The sequence below is a fragment of the Naumovozyma dairenensis genome, chromosome 10 (assembly GCF_000227115.2).
Source record: "Naumovozyma dairenensis CBS 421 chromosome 10, complete genome".
Lineage (NCBI taxonomy): Eukaryota > Fungi > Ascomycota > Saccharomycetes > Saccharomycetales > Saccharomycetaceae > Naumovozyma > Naumovozyma dairenensis.
Genome location: NC_016488.1, coordinates 94212 through 110315, shown reverse-complemented (window position 1 = coordinate 110315; position 16104 = coordinate 94212). Strand labels below are relative to the sequence as shown.

The 16104-nt window shown below is 35.1% G+C and overlaps 4 protein-coding genes across 4 annotated transcripts; 1 reads left to right on the top strand and 3 right to left on the bottom strand.

Moving 5' to 3' along the window:
- Positions 1–3395: 3395 nt before the first annotated feature.
- Positions 3396–7565, top strand: EDE1 (Ede1p; the record flags this gene model as incomplete). The annotated part of the gene is made up of 1 exon (XM_003672140.1): positions 3396–7565. The coding sequence occupies one exon, from the start codon at positions 3396–3398 to the stop codon at positions 7563–7565; it is 4170 nt and encodes a 1389-aa protein (XP_003672188.1).
- A 3050-nt stretch (positions 7566–10615) lies between these two features.
- Positions 10616–11293, bottom strand: NDAI0J00520 (40S ribosomal protein uS7; the record flags this gene model as incomplete). Its single annotated transcript, XM_003672139.1, has 1 exon — positions 10616–11293. One exon carries the CDS (start codon positions 11291–11293, stop codon positions 10616–10618), a length of 678 nt encoding a protein of 225 aa, XP_003672187.1.
- Positions 11294–12127: 834 nt separating this feature from the next.
- PRO3 (pyrroline-5-carboxylate reductase) lies at positions 12128–12985 on the bottom strand (the record flags this gene model as incomplete). Its single annotated transcript, XM_003672138.1, has 1 exon — positions 12128–12985. One exon carries the CDS (start codon positions 12983–12985, stop codon positions 12128–12130), a length of 858 nt encoding a protein of 285 aa, XP_003672186.1.
- A 471-nt stretch (positions 12986–13456) lies between these two features.
- SRB4 (Srb4p) lies at positions 13457–15631 on the bottom strand (the record flags this gene model as incomplete). The annotated part of the gene is made up of 1 exon (XM_003672137.1): positions 13457–15631. The coding sequence occupies one exon, from the start codon at positions 15629–15631 to the stop codon at positions 13457–13459; it is 2175 nt and encodes a 724-aa protein (XP_003672185.1).
- Positions 15632–16104: the final 473 nt, after the last annotated feature.

The following is a 16104-nucleotide window of genomic DNA, read 5'->3' as shown; positions in this document are numbered from 1 at the left end:
GACGCGGCTATCAAAGAAAGGAAGAAAGGGAAGAAAGTAAGCTGACCTAAGCCACAAGCAGTTAAGAGTATTCTGTGTGTATTTCTAGATAGTTTTTTTTCTATGTAGTAAGTAATATAGTCAATATAAAGTAAAGAAAGGAAAATAGATTAGAAGAAAAGACGTCTAGTCTTTGCTTCTTTTTGAATAAAGAAATTTTCTCGAGGAGAGAAGTGGGTGTTAGAATAGAGCTACAGTGCTTTCAATGTGTCAGCGTTGTTACTGATTTCTCAAATGGCTTGATTTGGACCGGGTCGAAAGAGCGGGGAATTCGATCGATACCAACAACATATGAACCAAGCAAAATAGCATCAAGGTAGCAAGGTAGGTTTTTCAGCTACAAGTAAAAATTCAAAATTCAAAATTCAGAAAAGCTTCTCAGAGCCGCAGCAGGTCCTATTTGGTATAACTACCTGTGTATGCTTTGACAAGATATTCTTTCCTCTTCTCAGGGTATGGAGGATATCCCATCCTTTCCCAAAGCATCGTCTCAGAATCGGACTTTTCCGTCTTACGTTTACATTCAACTATACAGGACACAAAACCTACCCTTTTTTTGAAAGCGCCGCCCCCACAATTCCCTGAATTTATGTCACAAAAATCTAATAACTTTAATATAAAGTGTCAACAGTTTTACAACACAATTGTAGAAACAGGTACAAATGCTTCCACTTTTCTGTTTCCTCTTCTTTCATATAATACAAGTTTTTCTTTGAAAATACATCCAACTTTTTTTTAATTCAATTCCTCAACCCACAAACATGGCAAATCCTATCGAAAAGGAATTAGTTCTCACCATTGGGATACCACAAAATAATTCCATCAAGAGTATTTTTTTACTCGATAGATACTATTCAAAAATTACAAACCACCTTCCCCGAGTGGACTATTGGAAAATTCTGGATAACAGTGTTCTGAAGCAAGAGGTAGTGGACATTTTTGAACACCATGGTCATTTCATGATCATTTTCTCTCAGTATACATGTATTACATCAATAGAATTAAAAATAAGTAATAAGGTGATTGATTGTACCCTTGAAGAGAAGCTTCACATAATATTAAATGCTATCCTTAAAAATAACGAAAAGGATTGCCTTGACGACATCAACTAAATACTTCTAAAGGAACTACCATTGGATCTAGAAGAGAGAAAGGCATATATAGAAAAGTTTGCAAACTTGAGACACAAAGTCAAAGCATTGGACCTATCTTCATTGGACGTCCATAAAACCTTGAAAGAGCTATGCTCAATAAAAAAGAGAATTAGAATTAAAGATTTTCCGGCAAGAAGTCATATTTTATTTCGACAGGTCAACTCGTAGCCAAGTATGGAGAGTTTGGAGTTATGCTATATTATGTCCAAGTTGTTTTTTGCTTGCAATTGGATCGCTATTAACCAGTATTTACGCATCTGGTGACACTAAAAAGTGGATGACAGTAGCAAGTACAGTCGTAAGTTTTTCAACGGGTGTAACATTTTACCTTCAACCAGCTTATTCAGGGCGTTACCTAAAATGTTGTGGGATCTCTGGCTTTTTGTATGTGCGAAAGGTTTTCAGTAGACTGCATACAGCAATAAAATGTATCGGCGAATGGCTGATGGTCAAACTAGAAGCACAAGGACAACAACATCAGGAAGAAGAAGCAGAAGAGGAACGGCAAGAACAAGAGCAAGAGCAACGAAACCAAGTAAATTGAGTACAAAAACAACGAACAAGGTTCGACCGAGCTGCATGTGACTCAACCATTGAAGATTTATAAGGAAGAGGAAATCGATTGAATGTAAATTGTAACAAAACAGAAAAATGAAATGCCAACGAAGCAAGAGGAAAGGTAAATATGAGAATATTTATATAAATGATTGTTTAAAAAAATCTGTCAATAAAAAACTTTTCAATTAAGCATCCCTAAAGTGCAAGATCCTTGGATAGTCGTGAAGGTAAATCTTGGCCACGTTTACATTAACTAGGTAAGAATAGTGCTCTTGCAATGTATCCTGTAAGGCCCATTTATAACACTTTCAACTCGGAGTTTAGATGTAGATAGCTCCTTATGATAACAAACAAAACCAACCAACATATGTATCAAATAAAACAGTTCAAGAGTACTTCTTCAATGGTGGAATTGGTATTGCTGAAACCACTTATCCAATATTTTTGATGCGGGTGTATACCAAGAAAAATAATGGTGGGTCATTTTTATCAGTCTTAGTCAATATCGGCGATATTATCATTATATCAAAAGCAAGAAAGGTGCGGCTGTCACCTGTTAGCAGATGATACGAGTAGAAAGTGAGAGAAAGAGCAACAAAATAAAGTTAAGAAATCTTTAGATGGGCGATCTGAGGAGGAGAATAAGAAAATTACAATTATTGATAGGCATTTTCTTTCTGGAAGAGGTGACAAGATCGATCGACTGGATTGAAGTACAATTAAAACATGGAGAACACACACCTAGGTTTGAGCATGTTTAAATGTAGGTACACGAGTTATATGTTAGTCTCTTTGTTAGCCTCTGGAAAGGAATCTTAGAGTTATTATAATAAATCTTGTGGGTGTAGCAATTTGGAAGTGTCCAATAATACTGAGAATAATGTAAGGGACTCAGTAGACACTTTATTAACTTGAAAAGTTTACAATTGCAGACTGTTCCATGTTTTTTAAGAAAAACCACGGATCCTTCCAATAAAAAAAAGATCACTGGCGTAACATTGGCAAAAGAACCCAGATATTACTTCATCCTCCAGGGTCTGTTTTTCGTATTTGATGGTATTCTTAGGCCTTGGCGGCATTGTGTCTAACGTTATAAACTTACTTCGTTATCAGAGTAGCTATGTGAAGCTATATGTAGCAACATGAGATAAAACAATCCAAGAAGAAACCTCAATTTGCCTTAACGGTCTCTTTACAAACCCAATTAAAACACTTATTCCGTTGCATCTGATGAGGGACTACCTCATGTCTCCATGTTTTGACAGACCTGTTGAGTGTGACGCATTATACATCACTTCATACGACACGTATTAAACATGTTTTTTCCCCGGATTGCAAAAGAGAGTTCTCCCTCCTATTAATTAGTTTATACAATATAATGGAAATTAAATAAATAAGATCTGGGTACTTATTTATTTAAACTTTTGTTGATTCTGCCAAAAACAAAATCAGGAAGCAAGACAAATTAACGAGAGAAGAAGTGAATATCTTAGATCGACTATTGTATCTTTCTTTAGTAGCCTTTTTCCATTGTATTATTATTATTTCTAAAAAAAAGTACTTATAGATATACATCAAAGACATTTCTTAAAGGGATACAATAAAGACTACCACTTACTATAACTACTAATACAAGCAAGCAAAATGAGTTCCATTGTATTCAGAACTCCTTTGACTTCTGAAGAGCAATCGGTATATGGAAACAAATTTGTTCAATTAGATAAAGAAGATCTAGGGGTTGTTACCGGTGAAGCTTTAAGACCAGTCTTTGCGGCTTCTGGCTTATCAGCTCAAATCTTATCTCAAATATGGTCCATGGTAGATATTAATAACAAAGGTTTCTTAAACAAACAAGAATTTAGTGCTGCCATGAGAATTATCGGGAACTTACAACAAAATCCAAGTTTACCAATAAATTCTCAATTATATGAACAACCTCCCAAAGTTCTACCAAACCTAGATCAAACTCAAACACAAAACTTAGCTTCTACTTCTACTCCTACTAGTAATATACCAATACCATCTCATAATGATATTGCAAAATTTTCTCAATTATTTGATAGAACTGCAAACGGATCTCAACGTTTGCCAGGTGATGCAGCTAAGGAAATCTTTTTAAAGGCAAGATTACCTGTTCAAACATTAGGTGAAATTTGGGCTTTATGTGATAGAAATACAGCAGGTTCCCTTGACAAGACTGAATTTATAATGGCTATGTATTTGATCCAATTATCAATGACAAATCATCCTTCTTTAACTCCATTCCCAGCTTCGTTATCTCCACAATTATGGCAAGCAATCAATGTAACTGCATCAGCTACTGTCGCATCTCCTTCCACCCAAGTTCCATTAAGTAACCATTCCACAGGTAATTCTACCCAACCTTTACAAAGACAATCAACTATCTCAAGACTTTCATCAGGTGCTTTTTCTAATGCTAGTTCTGACTGGTCATTGTCTCAAGAACAGAAAAAACAATTCGATATGATCTTTGATGCATTAGATAAAAATCATCAAGGTTCCTTAGGTTCTCAAGTATTAGTACCATTCTTTTTATCGTCAAGATTAAACCAAGATACATTGGCAAATGTATGGGATTTAGCTGATATCCATAATAATGCAGAATTTACTAAATTAGAATTCGCCATTGCCATGTTCTTAATTCAAAAGAAAAATTCTGGTATAGATTTACCTGATGTAATTCCAAATGAATTATTAAATTCTCCTGCTTTAGGTTTATTTAACAATAATAACAATAATAATAATGCTACTGTACAATCTCAACTCCCATCACCACCACCACAACAACAACAACAAATGCAAGTACCTTCAAGATCAACTAAACCATCTTTCCAAGATACTAATACTCAAAATCCTGTTCAACCTCAAATCCCTCAAAATTCTAATAATGGCTCTTTGAATGATTTACTTGGTTTAAACAATTCATTTTCATCCCCACCTCCGCAACAACAACAACAACAACATGTGCTACGTAATGATACGAACAATAGTTTTACTAATAGTTCCTCACCAATTAAATCAACTCCACCTGCTGTCCCTACTCATTCTTCCATGAATATGAAGAAATTCAACCCAACTTCAAATTTTGGTCAAAATATCATTAAGGAAGATGAAGAATACAATGCACCACCACCACTTCAACAACACAATCAAATGCAAAACTTACAACAAAAATCTATATCTCCTGTTCAAAGATCAGCATCTGTTTCATTACCACAAGTACCAGATTTCTCATCATTAGGTATGCCAAGTGTTCAATCTCCTTTGAATAATATGAATAAATCTGCTACGGCTGGGTCTGGGTTTGGGTTTTCAAACAATAATGATTTATTTGCTGATGGTGAAGCATCTGCTCAATTATCAACTGCAACAACTGATCTAGCTAATTTATCAAATCAAGTTAATTCATTATCCAAGCAAGCATCAATTACAAACGACAAGAAATCAAGAGCTGTGCAAGAATTGAAACGTGTTAATGACATGAAAGCATCCATTGAATCTAAATTGTCTACCTTACGTAAGACTCATGATTCAAACGTCAAAGAAACGGAATCATTAGAATCTCAATTAGTGCAATCAAATAAACAAACTGAATCCTTGAAACAACAACTAGCCGTTACTGAGGCAAATTATCATGCAATTGAGTCAAAATTAAATGAATTAACTGAACAATTGTCTACTTCACAAGAAACTAATAACACTTTAAAAGAACAAATTACTAATTTGAACTCAATGATGGCCACTTTACAATCTCAATTGAATGAGAAACAAACTCATGTGAAACAAGAAAGATCAATGGTCGATGTTAATTCCAAGCAATTAGAATTGAATCAAATTACTGTGGGTAATTTACAAAAGGAAATTAACGGTTTGGATGAAAAATTGAAAATTTACCTAACGAAGCAAAACGAATTGAATGAATACCAAAAGACCATTGAAGATCAACATGCTCAATTACAATCTAAATATACCAGTTTAGATGAGAAAAATAACGATTTGAATGAACGTGAATTACAATTGAATGATCGTAATAATCAAATCGAGGAGCAAGAAAAAATTTATAATGATCATGTTCAACAATTAAATAAAATGTTCGACGAATTAAGTGAAAGAAAGAAGAAATTCGATCTAGCTAATGAAGATTTGGAAAGACAACATCTTGAATACGCCAACTCAGTACAAGAACTAGCTGAAAGACAAATGACATTAGCAATGGGAGAATTACCGGAAGACGCTAAGGAAATCATCCAAACTAAGAATGAAAAAACAGTTTCGAAGTTTGTAGATGACACTATAATAGACAATAATGATACTAATAACGATGAAGAAGAACTAGATGAAAATGACGAAGAGATCAAGACTGAAAAAACCATAAGTGACGTTTTCGATAGAGATATTCCTAACGTTGGTTCAACAAGTGAAGGTGGTGATGCCATTAATTCTGTAGCAGGTGAACCCGTCCCTTCAACTGGACAAACAAATCAACATACTGATGAAGAAGCGGCACAAACTTTGGCTGATAGATTTGAAGGTGATTTGAACGAATATGGTATTCCAAGAACACAATCATTGACCTCATCAGTCGCCAATAATGCCCCACAATCTGTTAGAGGTGAAACTGAAGTACCAACTACATTAGAAGATAAATTAAATGGTGTAACTCTCGACACTCCATCTTTACCAGTTGCCAATGTTCCTACAACTGCTACCAGCGAAAAAACTGAAATCCAAGATTTGACTCAAAAAGAAGAATCTGATTTAGCAACTCCAACGGCAGCAACCACTGCAGAAGAAAAAACTTTGGAGGAACCTTATGTTCCAGGTGGTTGGGAAGATGCCAATGAACAAGTACAGAAGCCTGCTGCTATTGGCAATGATATACCTGTTGTAACAGAACCAACAAACATTGAGAGTGATAATGAAAGTGATAATTCGATTGAAAAATCTCCAGATTTAACAGAGGCGCAAGCGTTTCCATCAGAACAGCAAAAGCATCCAGTCAACGAAGAATTTCCTCCAATGCAAGAATTACCAGTAGAAGAAAGTGATTCATCATCTTCAAGTGACGATGAATTTGAAGATACAAGAGAAATCGCATCACCAACTGTCCCTACACTAACTGCCCCTATCCAAAGAACTTTAGAGCAAGATTCACAATATGAAGAAAAGCATGTTCAACCAAAAAAGGATGCATTTGATGATGAATTTGCTAATTTGGAGGAAGCTGCTGTGGAAGAAGAAGAAGATGAGCCAACCAAAGAAGATGTTGAACACAACAATGCCCAGTCATTGACTGAAGGTAAGGATGATCTTGACGGTGAAGGGTTTGAAACAATTGAACACCAAGATTTAGATACCGAATTACAACAAAATGCATTTACGGGTTCTTTGACTACAGAAGCTTCCCCAATTATCACCTCCCAACCTCAAGCGGAAAGCCAAGGCTTCCCAGTGGGGTATCCAAACCAACTTACGCAAGCCTCACAGAATGCAACACAAAATGTTAGTAATGATGAATGGGATGAAATCTTTGCTGGTTTCGGGAATTCTAACAACGGAGCTGCCAATGCTAATCAAACAAAGAATATTGCCGTAACTCAACCATTATCACAACCACCAATTGTAAATAACTCATCTAATCCAGTAAATCGTAAGATTGCAACAACACCGAAGTCATTGGCAATTGAAGAATTGAGTGGTATGGGGTTCAGTGAAGAAGAAGCTACCAATGCGTTAAAGAAATGTAATTGGGATTTAGACGCCGCTACAAACTTCTTATTAGATGGAGCTTGATTATTTTAGCTTTATTTATAGGCTATATACTGTATAATGTTTTACAATATCATATTACGTTTATCTTCCTTTTGTGTGGTTATTTTTACACAGTCAGTGCATAATATCCACCTTCAATTAAAGTGATGGTAGTAGCTAGTGAGCGTTCTTTCTCAATCATAAAAAATATGTATAGTACGTCGAGAAATCGTTTGAGTGACGAGGCTACAGAATGTATGCTTTTCGTTAAATTAAGGAAATCTTCCGCCGAATCCTTTTGGTATCTCTAAGACGCAGGGAAGGATTGCTTTCCCACTTATTTGTGAACCTTTCGATTTCTTAGCATGTCCCTTTCCTTATTTTGGTGCGTTACTCCTGCAGTGCAAAATGTGGGGCTTCTCGACTGCTTTTCTCACCAACTATTTCAGATAGCGGAAATTCGTCAGACACAACACTTCGCATTTCCCCGCCAAAAGTCATTGCTCCATCTGTAACTTACACATTGTACGGAAGTGCGTGTCTGGTAGATCAGTTCTACTTAAACCTTAAAAGTTTAATAGTTATCTAAAATTCCTAACCCTATGTGAACGGCTCACCCTAGAGAATTGAAATTTTCGACTAAACGACTTCCTCTGTTAGTAACAGTGATCACACCTGTCACTGATTAGGATTAAGGGATTGAAAAAGCTGCGACTGGGAGCCAAATTTTTGAGAAAAAGGTAGGGTAGGGCCAAACCCCTTAGGATTGGCCAAAAATCCTATCCGTCGCAGGCCTACCAGTGATGATGATGACATTTTGATTGAATATTTTTCAACGCCTTCGATTTCGTGAGAACCTGATCACGATTCAAGGAGCTTGTGTCCTTATACTGATGATTAACCATGCAAACGGTGGTAAGGTAACAGATTGTACCCTTCCGATATTTTAAGGGGTTACCCGGCCCCTAAGTTTAAGCTTTTTCTTTACCAACATGCAAGATTTCCTAAAGGGAAAGACCCTCGAAGGATGCCATGCAGTTGAGTAAAATGCCTACGACCTTTTCTCCCAGGAAGTTCAGGACTCCAAACACTATTTCCAATTTAAGTATTATTTGAAGATCGAAGATCGAAGATTCATGCATATTCATGCATTCATATATATGGTTTATTGACTAATTATGCCAAGTGACTACCGGGTTTCATCTACGTAAAAAATAAACTGCATAAGGACAGTAAGCTCACCACTTTTCTTTAAAAGTTTTGAATTATATAAAAACAATCATTTATGAGAAAGTTCCATACACACAGATGTCTCCAGACATCTACATTTGCCTGATGCTTATTTTTGCTGGTAACGGAAACTAGAACTATATTTTACTTTTTAACATTCATTACCGAATATTCAATATAGGACAGAAATAATTCATTTACCTCCACATGATGCTTTCGAAAAATTCTTTATTAGTAGGCATTCTGCTTTTCATTTATACCTTTTTGATCTATGCCATTGACATCACTCAGAACACAAGTTATACAGGTTCTGGAGACATTACTGATGCTTATACAATCTCGAAAAATGCAATATTTAACATCGCAGATGGTACACAACTACTTTTGGAAATGACTTAGAAGTTGACGGGAACCTTTGTATCGATTCTCCAAATGTTAATATAAATTCACCAATGTTACCTAACAGTGGTACTTTGGTTATTCAAAATACCTCTCCTGGTACAACTAACTTTCAAGTTGAAAATTTGAGAAACAATGGGTATTTATCGATAAGTAGTGGTTCATCTTAAACCGGTATAACCCAGAATATCTTTACTACAGGTTCATTCAAAGACATGGTATCATAGAATTGGGTGGAAGCCTTCCATATTTCACCTTACAATCCGGTGAAGGTGGAATCGAAAACGACGGTACAATTATTCTCAGTCCGGGCGTCAACTCGATAAACTCTGTCGTAACAGGAAGTGGATGTATCGTACAACGTACGAGTGACGGGAGTGATCCAAATTGTTTGGCACTTATGTCACCAGCAGATTTCAATCAAACCATCTACATAGTTGATTCAACCATTGATGGAATCACCATGCAAGGTGCAGATAAAACAGTGAACCTAGTCATACGTGGTTTTTCTGACAGTAGTATCATAGCATATCAACTAAGTTCTGATGCTACCACTGACGATGTCTCTGGCTCTTATGGCAGCACCACTGGTATATATACGTTAAAAACTACAGAATCAAGTTTAAGGGTACTAATAACAGCAGACCTTGGACTTGGATATGATCCGATTTGAAATGAGTGCTTCTTTTCAAAACTATCAGATTGCGTATACTGGAGTAGTACCAGAAACACATGTACCATCCAATTGTGATGTTCCATCATCAATGACCTATGATCAATGTATAAAACCCTTTACTTTATCATCTTCATCCTCACTGGTAATATCTTCATTATCATCATCTTCTTCTTCTTCTCCCTTCCCTTCCACAATTGAAAGTGTTCCAAGATCAGAAATGGCTGTATCAGAAAAAAGCCATAGTAAATGTGTCGTGACAACCACTTATGTCGCGATGGAAGGCACAGTAAATGTTACTCATTATCTGTACACCACTGGAACAGTCGATCACCCAGGAACCTTATCTAGTGTAGTTGTAACATATTTCATGGCCATTAATTCAACAGGCCCAAATCTACTTTTCTTTGAATAAAAGAAAAGTAGCCTAATTCATTAGTGTATGGTTCCACGGGTTGGGTGTCACATTTTTCCTGACACAACTTGTCTTCCTATAAAATGCTAGTATATGATATCGTATATATGAAGAACAAGATTTACATTATGTTATGGGCATGACGAAATACATTTTAAAATTGCATGATTTATATGAAATATGGACTATTTAATTACTAACCTTTGAAGATTGTAACAGTTTAAATTGTATTTTTTTATTTTTATTTTTTATTTTCATTGTAATAAATAATTAATTACATATAAAGAAAATTAAGGATGATATTTTTGGTATAGAGATAGGAAGAAAAGAAAGAAAATAGACGATATATACATATTGAATATATGTTGATTTTTTTTAACGGTTAGACTTGGCAACACGTTCTAATTCATCCTTCTTCTTGATAGCGTAAGAAGTAGAAGAACCCTTAGCAGCGTTAATCAATTCTTCGGCTAAAGTTTCAGCAATGGTCTTAATGTTTCTGAAAGCAGCTTCTCTGGAACCAATGGTCAATAGAGCAATGGCTTGGTTAACTCTTCTCAATGGGGAAACATCGACAGCTTGTCTTCTTGCGGCACCACCACCACCAACTCTGGTGGTGTCTTCTCTTGGACCGGTATTAGCAATGGCATCAACAACGACTTGTAATGGGTTAGCATCGGTCAAAACGTTAATAATTTCCAAGGTGTGCTTGACGATTCTCAAAGCCTTTAATTTCTTACCGTTGTTTCTACCGTTCATCATCAAGGAGTTGGTCAATCTTTCAATAATTGGACATTGGGCCTTTCTGAATCTCTTGTTGGCGTAACGGCCAGCAGTGTGGGAAACAAAGATTGGTTGTCTAACTTGGATGTAGTCAACTAGGGAAGCATCTTTAACTTCAACATCTTCAAAGGACCACTTGTTAAAAAGTTTGATTTCAGTTTGAGCTTGTTGGACTTCTTCTGGAATTGGAGTAGCCAAAACAACTGGGGTAAATTCTTCGACAACTTCGAAATCTTCTTGAACTTCAACTGGAGTTTCAACGTCAGACATCTTGGATATTTTTTACGTTCTGCTCTTTTATTTCTTATCGGTTTTTAAAAATGAAACAAAAACAAGTCCAACTCAAGAAGGTATTTTAAACAACAGATTAATACGTATAAAAGTTCTACATTAAAATCTTTAAACAGTACTACATGAATTTTTCAAAATAGTAGCACTAGCACTACGGTAACTATAGCGTATTGTATCTTGGAGGTATTACGAGGCTCCTCTAAGATAGAATTCAAACTAGATCTTTCAAAATTTCAGAAGATTATCCGTTCTGACGGCTTTCCCCGATTCTGAAAGATTAACAATATGGCGTCCCATCGTAAACATAGGCGTGGGCAGAGACTTCTGTCTACCGGAATAGATTGATCTTCCTGTGCTAGACAGAAGAAACGTAATTACGCTTGCCGAGCTAAAAGGCGAAATCCATAAGGACAATAGGGAAGGTCTCCCCCCCCAAAGCGTTAAAATGGGATTACCCGAAATTTTTTAAAAAATATATTTTTTTGTCGAGAAAGATAAAAATAGGAGAATGTGAGGGTGTAAAGGCTTAAATAAAAATGTTTGGGTTTACATATAACGCGGTCACCAAAACTATCTCGAAACTTCAACAAAGAGACGGTCATCTTGATCTTGACGTCTATTTATTGATAATGACTAGTTTTCCTAGGAAACTATATATGATTAAGATGTATGAGCAAAGGAACAATAATACTCCCATTGTAGATACCATTTTGTTCATATAAGCAATAAGAACTCTTAATGATAGCATTTTTTATAGATAACTTACTTACATACTTTTGTTTTTGTAATCATGGTGGTTGATTGGAAATTCAATTATTTTTTCTTACCTAGTTCTGCTGCAACTTTAGCAGCTTCTTCGACACCTCTAATGATACCACTCTTAACACCTTTATCTTCCATAACACATAAACCAGCAATGGTAGTACCGCCTGGTGTACAAACTTGATGTTTCAACACGGTTGGATGCATACCACTTTCCTCCACCATTTTGGCGGTCCCTTCAAGAACTTTAATAGCACATTCTCTACTTTCTTTCAATGGAATCCCCATCTTAATACCACTTTCCATCAATGATTCTAACATCAATAGAACAAATGCCGGCCCTGATCCAACAAGAGCAGTAGCAGCATCCATATTCTTTTCAGGCAATTCAATATATTTACCAACATGGCCAATCAATTGACTAACCAATTGCTTTTCCTCGGTAACAACTTCTGGTGAATGTGAGACGACAGCACAACCATAACCATATTTAGCTGGCGTATTGGTCATAACTCTTGAAACTTTCTTGGTATAATCTTGTAATTGACCGATAGTCCAACCAGCAGCTAAAGAAATAAGCAATTTATCAGTGATGACATCGGAAACCCCCTTTAAGACAGGTTCAGCCAGATATGGTTTGGTGCCTAATATTATAACAGTGGCTTCCTTAACAGCTCCGGTGTTTTGATCATATGTGGATTCAACAACAATACCGTTTGGAGATTCGTCGAAGGTGTTGATTAAATCAGTGACTTGTTGAGCACTTTCATCGTCATGGTTACATGTTATAATCTTTGACGGATATAATGATAAAATCTCTTCAGATTCAGCCTTTGGTGCATTATAGATTGCGGAAAGGACAGCTTGACCCATAACACCACATCCTAAAATAGCTAATGTGTAACCCATCTTGGTTTTTTTTAGTTTAATAAATTAGTTGCGCTGGTCGTCTTGTGTTGATGTCTTCAATAACAATCAATTGAAATCAACTATAACTGTCTACTGGAGTCTTTATAATGATTTAAGCTTTGCAACTGAAAGCACAATCGAGTTAGTAACTAGCGTTTTATCAGCTGTCTTTTGCCGCTTAGTGTACATTATACGTATATTTTTGATTTATAAAGAAATGTACAAAACGCGTCTTTAATACATTAAGGATTTTGTAGTCTAAAAACATGACTACATAGAATAGTAACAATATAGTCATGCCATCTCTGATACAGTAAAAACCAAGCAATAGCTGCATAACGGCATAAGGTGCAGCAGTTCGTTATGAATGATGGAGATACCTATTCATTGAATCTGTCAAAATAAAAAAACGATATAAATATGTTTTAATGCCGTTCGTTTATAAAAAGATACCCTAATCTTTTACGAGTATCAATTCCTTTCTTTTACATATTCAGATATTATGAAATGCAAGAACTCTTCCACTTCTTTAAATTCTGCAAAGTTTGAATCAAAGGTAGTGGTATTATCCTGTGAGACATACTTTATGTTAACAACGGCATTACAATAATTCGTACTTTCTAGTATAATTGTTATTCTTCCCTTATTCGGCAGAGAGATTTGGAACAATGTTTTCGCAATATTAAGTATGTGATCAAACGCAGTAATATCTTTCGTCAATTTAACAATATGTCTATCCATTTGATGGGTATTCCCATGGTCTTGAATATGCTCGGTGCTTGATGGCAATGTACTTTCTTCTAGAGTAGATTCTGGGACAATATCTAATACATAACTTTTCATTATCTTCTTAAGTAACATTTTATAATTAGAATGTCTAATACTTCCTAAGATCGGCCTTATTAATAATATTTCCTTTTCAATATTCAAAGATTTGTTTACTTTCGAAGAAAGAAGTTTATTTCTTAGATTCTTCTTAAACATCACAACTAATAACATTCGTAGGGTAATTAATATTAAATTAGCTCTTTTATCATTGATTTTTGGAGCATCACGGTCATGATTTGTTAGAGAATTATCATCAAAAGATAATAACTCGATTTCGAATTTTTCATTGGGCAGTTCAATGACAATCCTGTTTTCATTCTCAACAGTGACACCATATGATAATAAATGCGAACATTCCTTCTTTAATTGATACATTAACTCCTTCTCAATGATGAATTTCTTTAAATTTTCAATTTGTGCCCTAATATCTTCATCCTCATCTGAGATAGAATCATCATTATTACTATAATCGTTAGCATTTTTATTGCCACTCCGACTTTCGATATCACTGAATGATTCACCGCTTAAAATATAATCGTCCTCTGATTCAATCTTTGTAAAAATTCTAATTCTGATAAATTTTTCTAGACCTTTAATAGTGTCGTTTGAGGAAGAAGAAGAAGAAGACATTTTAGTATTCTTACTAGTTGAAAATGGTTTCAATTCTAATTTACCTGTAGTTGGATTGGTTCTCAAGATTGCAACACCTCTATCCATTTTATATGTGGAACCTGAATCTTCATAGCCATATTTGATACCTAGTGATCTTTGTCCCGTAGATTTATCTCTTAATTTAAAAATGATATCATTACTATTAATGTGATTTGATAATTTTTTCCAAAATGAATGTTCAATGGTTAAAGAGTTATTCAATTTATTATAATTTTCCTTTAAAATTAATCTTGAATCGTTTAGAGATTTTAATTTCCAACCTCTGTTTGAGATTTCCAATTGAGTTAATTCATCTTTTTGCTTAGGAACATGTGGTACTTTATCACTATTTAAAGTCCCGGTTGGAACATTTTTCTTCAAAAAAGTGGACATGGAAGAATTTGCATTATTTTCTCTAACTGAGGATAACAATAAGGAAACAAAATCCAATGATAATGATGTTTCATTCATTGCTATATTGATATTATCTACCATTTCTTTTCTGATCTTTATGAACTGTTCTTGGGTTAAAGAGGTTTCTGGGATTGTAAGGGTTGGATTTTGCGTTGCACCGACGGCTTCTGTTGCACTATTTTCATTTTGATTTTCCTTCGATATTGTATTCAAAGAGGTATCATTAAGGGGTAATTGGGATTGTTGTTCTGGTTCATTTTCCATATCAATATCCATTAAATCAGGATTGTTGGATTCTTCTTCTTGTTGTTGTTCTTGTGGTTGTACTTCGGTATTATTTACATTATCATTGGTATGCTCATCTTGAGGGTTGGTATTACTCAGTTGTGTTCGTTGTTTATCATTAGCAATTTCTTGAGCTAGCAATTCTTCAGAAAGATCAACGAATTTAAAACCTTGTCCCCTTTCTTGTAATATTAAAGGTATTAGTTGTGATAATGGCATTTGTCCATAAACTTCATATGGATTCTTAACCATGGATTGACCATTATTGACGATTGTACTTGACGCAAGAGCATTCGCATCTGTAACGGTTGTAGTGGTAGCAGGAGCAGTGGTGGGTTCTGTAGTTGAAGTATTTGAACCACTAAGAGGCGTTGCCGTTGGATGGTTATATAATGTTAAGTTTATTAGATTTGGATCCAATGCAAGATTGATCCCCATTTTTTGGTCAGCATTTTGTTGGTCGTCCATTATTTGTTGGTGTTGGTGTTGGTGCTGTTTGTTGTTTTGTCTATAATTCAGAGGTAAAGTTCATGCAATAATGACGTCGCTTTTAAAGAATACAAGTAATGGTTAGCGAGGAAAAGTGAAGAGTAGATTCATACAGCTAGAGCTTCTTATAATGGAAGTTTATGTTTTTCTTTATGGATCAAAGTTCCTTGGCAAGTTGTTTCTTTTTCACCACTGGTAATCGATGATTGATATACTATTATGTTATGTTGAAAATTTCATACCTTTCGGGATCAAAAGAAGAACAACGATCTTTTATATGCAAAATAAAATGAAGATAAGTGATTGAACATTTGAGGCATAAACATCGTTATTTAATAATTTCTTGATTGTGTTAAAGAGAAAGATTAATAATTATTTTATAATATTAATATACACATATGTACATATATATATTTGTTGGCCAGCCTTTATCATTAAATCATTAATAATCA